Source organism: Acyrthosiphon pisum, chromosome X, assembly GCF_005508785.2.
Source record: "Acyrthosiphon pisum isolate AL4f chromosome X, pea_aphid_22Mar2018_4r6ur, whole genome shotgun sequence".
NCBI classification, from domain to species: Eukaryota; Metazoa; Arthropoda; class Insecta; order Hemiptera; family Aphididae; genus Acyrthosiphon; species Acyrthosiphon pisum.
The window spans coordinates 113,660,500-113,666,423 of NC_042493.1; the positions used below are offsets into that span (position 1 = coordinate 113,660,500).

The 5,924-nt window shown below is 25.2% G+C and overlaps 1 protein-coding gene across 2 annotated transcripts in view; it reads right to left on the bottom strand.

Moving 5' to 3' along the window:
* Window positions 1-3,667, bottom strand: part of LOC103310132 (c-Myc-binding protein homolog) — a 6,121-nt gene extending 2,454 nt beyond the window's left edge. The window contains exons 1-2 of one of the 2 annotated variants that reach the window (XM_029485748.1): window positions 3,508-3,667; window positions 2,824-2,934 (exon numbers count right to left, since the gene is read on the bottom strand). In XM_029485748.1, the coding sequence (XP_029341608.1) occupies window positions 2,824-2,934; window positions 3,508-3,518 (122 nt within the window). In that variant the 5' untranslated portion in view covers window positions 3,519-3,667. Of the gene's footprint in view, window positions 1-2,823; window positions 2,970-3,507 lie in introns of both variants that reach the window. The other variant, XM_008187389.3, reaches the window with a different exon arrangement.
* Window positions 3,668-5,924: the final 2,257 nt, after the last annotated feature.

A 5,924-nucleotide genomic window follows, 5' to 3' on the forward strand; every position in this document is an offset into this window, starting at 1 on the left:
TAATTTGCCGTATTGGTTGGTATTAAAATTAATAAAATACAAATTATAAATTGCTTAGTATGAAAAGGTTCTACAATTTAGAACATTTTCATCCTGAAAAAAAAAAAAAAAAAAATTAATTAGAACTTTTTCATTCTTATTTATTATATTTATTATTGTTAGCTGATCCTTTTCAGAATATTGCTTTCTCATTGCTACCAACCTTTTAACACAAAACAATGTAACTAATAACTATGAAACACCGAAATCTATATCTCAATCATATACACTGATAATAAGTGATAACAAATTTATTATATTGCCGCGAACGTACGGTTGTCGGTCGCTCCGTGATACATAAGTAAAACAGACTATAATTTTATCATTGTTATTGTGTACCACAATATTATCGTAACAATAACAACAATAATAATATTGTACTATTGGTAGTGATTAATTTAATTAGAACCTTTTCATACTAACGTATCGTTAATAATCAGGTTCTATTAACCGAGCGTTTTCAATCTGATTAAATTGTGTTTATAATTTAATTTTTAGCGATTTAAAACCTTTACTTTAAAAAATCATCAATAATGATCGTATGATCCTGAATGTTAGCTAAAAGATGCGTCATTGTATTCTAAAACCATTTCTGTTAAAAAGTGTCTTTTGAAAAAAATGCGATTTAGAACCTTTTCATTCTAGACCCACGATATATTATTGCCTAAGAATATATAATACATTTGGTTCCCTATAATTTAGATTGCAATCATAAATCATAAAATCCTATTAACGGGCTTTCAACACAGAAGGTATAAATTATAATATGTTATTACCTATATACTATTTAAATTCTTAATGAGTAAAATAGGTATAACAACATAACTGTGTACCTATATTAGGTAGTAGTTACCTAAGTATATTGTTGAAATAGACATTGTTTAAACAGTTTAAAATACCTATTAGTTAAAAATATCAACACGCCAATGTAAAATATTTAATAAACTTAAATATTGCATCAGTTTAAACAGCCAAGTTATGAAAGGTATTCGATTTAACCTACCAAAGTTGGCATATTTAAAAAGTCATATCATCTAATAAGTATTAAAAATGTTCGGATGATTAGTTTTCATGATTTGAAGTTTGAAAAATTGTGGCATAAAGGTGAATACATAAATATTTATAAATGTAGTTAATTGAAAGCACAGTCAGTAATATAATGTAATATGTTATAAAAATATGTTATATTATGTATTTTAGATTCTGAGCGGAGTGATGAATGTATTGATTTTCTAATCATGTGTTTTTTTTTTTTTTTTTTAATTTTTAATTTTTTTTGTGTCTGCCCTTACCTTTTAGGACAGTAAAAATGCTTAGATTTTCTTCAACAGTATCTTTTCTGATAGGAAAGTGAATCTAGTTGGTACTTTGATGGGGTCCCAGTAGTTTTCAAAAGCTCCATGAAAAACAAAAGTAAAATTAAGGAAAAACGGGATTTTTTACGCAAAATCAATTATCGAAAAAATAGTTTTTAATGCAACTATCAAACAAATGACCGTAGGTACATGCAATTTTGACTGAATGTTTATATTAGCATTTTTATATACCATAACATTTTTCAAATGTTTTGCGGTTTACGAACTTTTTCAGTTTCCATTTTTAAAATTTTTTATTCTATCAATACCAATTGAATTTTATTTGTTTGTTAAAAAAAGCTTGAAAATTTAATGGGAGGCTCCTAGTATATTGTTTCAAAAGCAGATTAAGAAAATTAAAAATCCATAGTCACACATTTTTTTTATAAGCATCTAAAGTTCAAATATTGACAAATTACATAAAAATGACGAATATTTGCAAATTATTTTGAGTTAGAAACTCATGAAAAACTTTCCTTTTAAATCTAAGATTTGATAATGTTATACAAGATTCCTCACAAGTTTGTCTACCTTTATCAAAAAAAAGAAAGCCATATTAAATTTTTATGAGCGTTTAAAATTTATATTTTTACAACATTTGATATTCACTCGATTTCTCATGTAACGATTTTCTTATTTTATTGTGATTAAAAAACAAAAGTAGATACTTTTAAATTCACTGTATGTTTATATTAGCATTTCTATACACCATACAATATTAAAAAAAATTTGACTCTTCTTGAGCTGTTTACGGACATTGTAGGTTTTCATTTTTTTTAGCTCTTTTTTCTATAAATATCAATAAAATTGTATTTGTTGGGTAAAAAAGCTTGAAAATTTAATGCAGGTATCCGGATATATTGTTATAATAGCAGTTGAAAAATATTAAAAATACATAGGCACAACTTTTTTTATAAGGATTTATATTTCAAATTTCGACAAAATTTATCAGATTAAAAATTTAATTATTATTTTGTAGCTAAGAATTTAAAATTTAAAACAAAATTTCACGTAAATTGGTTTTATATATAAATTACTTTTTTCACAATAATAACATCAAATATACTAAGTATCATAGGCTGACTGACCGTTTTCGATCAGAATCGTTTTTCTTATACAATTAGTGAATTAGTGAATTCGAATTTAACAATATACATTTCAGTGACCATTGCATTTTTTTTTAGCTTTAAAGCATTTTTCTGAAACCACAGCTTTTTATTTTTTATCCCACACAAATGAATTAGAACAATACTTAATTGAAAGTTATGTAAAACAATTGAACAACTATAAAATATGGTAGTATAGGTAGTATATTAAATACACATAGATTATGATAATAATTTTAATTAAATATTAAATATTATAAGTATAAAAACATTAAACAAAATAATTTAGGTAAATATATTTAATGAGAAAATGTGTTAAATACTCAAGAGGATCATCCGGTTTTTCATCCATTTCGTACAACAACCTTAGAACGTCAGTTATTTGAGCGATAACACCAGTTTTTTCTAAATAACTTGTAATTTCTTCAGTCATTCTATTAATTGGGTAGCAATTTTTTTGTATTTGAGACTTAGGAAAAAAATTAAATATATCGGTAAATTTGATACCAACTTAACAACTCTAAGTCCCATTAGGGATATTTTAAAGTAGAAAATGTTTAGAATTATTAGGTAATGTTTCGTCTAGCATAGAATAGATAGGTACGTAAGTTCTAAAAAGTATTAAGTCATAAAATATATAAAATAAATGTTAACATATCCACCAGTTTTTTTTAAATGTAGGCTATTCAATATTATAATTTTAATTATTATTTTTTGTTTCATTAATTTTATTCTTTATTTTTAAAGAATTCGTCGGTGATATTTCGTAAATATTGATATAGGTAGGTACCTATTTATGTTCATTAAAAAAAAAAAATTATATTTTTTGAACAAAACACAAGGTTGGGACTTAGGAAAATGTTTGTAATAGGGTTAGCAAAGTTATAATTCTGCTATCCCGATTTTATTTTTAAGAATCGAAAGTATTTTCTTTTTACCTCCCCCCCCACACATCACAATTTAATAGCTAAGCTAAGTTAGTTTATTTTATAATTAGATGTACATACATGCAGGTCATCAGGTTTATCTCCAGCCATAATAAAAAACAATATTTACAGTTGATCTGAAATAGTCTAGCCGGAGCGTTTTAAATATTTGTATACTTTTAGCAATAAGGTTCACATAAAATATATCATTGAATGTCAAATGTTTACACTTTACGATGTTATTCGTATATTATATTAATATACAATACGTGTATTAAACGATTTCCATGGTTATTTATTTTAATAAAATCAAACCAGAAAATATAAGATATATTTCATAAAATGACAAAACAGGTTTAATAGAAAAAATACCAAATGTTATTGAACTTTTATGAGTGAAGATAAGTATTAAACAAGTTTTGGTTTGTCGCGATAGGTATACCGCGTATAGGAGAGTAGATACCAATAAAATATATGCACGAAAAGTTTGTATTTATTTGTAAACATTCGTTGGTACATTAGCTTATCGATTTCGATTATCGACCCTACTTGTACAAACGGACACATATTTTATCGACAACGGACAATAGATATACTTATACCATATTGCTACAAAATATTACCTATAATAATATATTCTTCGTATATTATATATATATTATATATTATGTATATTATTATAATGGTTGAGCAGGGGACATAGGTAAGTTGTCAGTCCGTTAAATAGGTATGTAACCTTACCAACTTAGGTACCTACCTGCCTAAGTGAATAAGTTGGTATAGGTATATTCATGTAAAGTGAATTTCAAAAAACGGATAATTTGAACACTCTGCAGTAACACTGCTGTACATTAGGTGTCTACAGAAAGTTACAGTAGGTAGGTACTGGATGTGTTAAATTTGAATTCAATGACACAAAATAATTGCCTACGAAAAACGGTTCTGAGCGAAGACGTCCTGTCACCCTATTATTGAGTACCTATATGTATTTTTTGATTAAAGTAATTTATTTTACTATTAGGCATTAGTATTTAGTAGGTACTACAGTAGGCTAAAATTTATTTTTACAAAAAAATTTCATTGGAAAATGTCATCGTGAGTATAAAATATAATAATATATTTTAAAAGTGTCAAGTACCTATTCACGATTAATATTTTTAAAGTAGGTATAAAAAAAAATCTAAAATCGTTATTTTTCGTTTAAATATCTAATTTCGTACAAATTTGAACATAAAATATCTGCAAAAAAGAACTGTGCTTATACATTTTTTGGTTAAAGTTTGAACTATTTATAAGAATCATTGTTTTATATATGTTTAATCCTTAGCTAAAAAATTACACAATTTCTAATTTTTTAACCACAAAATAATTTGCAAATTGTCGAAGTTTATATAAATTTTGTTAAAATTTAAACTTTATACTTATGAAAAAAAAAATCATGTTTATGGATCTTAAAATATGTTTCTTAATTGGTGTTGTAACAACTTATGAGAAACATTTTTATTACATTTTCAAGCATTTGACTTAGCAAAAATAATTTTATTAACATTCATGGGAAAAATACAAAAAACAATTAAATCATACATCTATATTACAAATGTCTATAATTAGCCATTGATTTATGTTAATAATATTAGGCCCCCTTGGAAATTTTTTTGCACCTTCCTCCTTAACTCGATGAAATACGTAGGTATGTTTTGAAAAAAAAGTTTAAAAAAAAAATTAGCTAAATAAAATTTATGATAAATATATTATAATATTATATAGGTACCTACTATCAGGGTTGGACAGTATCTTCGATACAAGTATCTAAGATATTACGTATCTTAGATACAATTGTATCTTGTATCTCGATACAATTATATGAAGTATCGAGTATCTTGTATCATGACACATTTTTAGACCATGTATCGAGTATTTCACAAAATAATTTTGTCAAAAAATACTCGATACTTTAATGCGATACTTTTAAAAATTAATTTTATAGGATTATTTTTACTCACCCATCTACCAACCACGACTGTATGACTATATTTTAGTATAATCCCATAATATGCGTAAATAATATGCGCGCTGAATATAATTTTATAAACCCATAATTAATTATTGCAGAACAACTTAATTAATATTATTATTCTATAGTCTATATTCTCCATATTTTCACTGCAGGTTTTTACACTTTCGTAAGTATAAACATTTTCTTGGCTACTAGTATTTTTTAAAAATGCGACCAGGTAATAGGCAGCGATCTGTAGTGTGGGAACATTTAAAAAAAATTACAAATACATTTAATAAAACTGTTAATTGCCAGATATGTAAAAAAAGTTTCAATTATTATGGAAATACAACTAATTTAAAAGGTAAACTTAAATTAATCTTCTGGGCTTTGAAAAATAGTTCTATACTTTAACTATTAGCTAATACGTATTGTATATTGTAATATAGTAGGCTACTATATTGTGCAGAATTTTAAAGCTAAATTAAATAATTTTACGTAT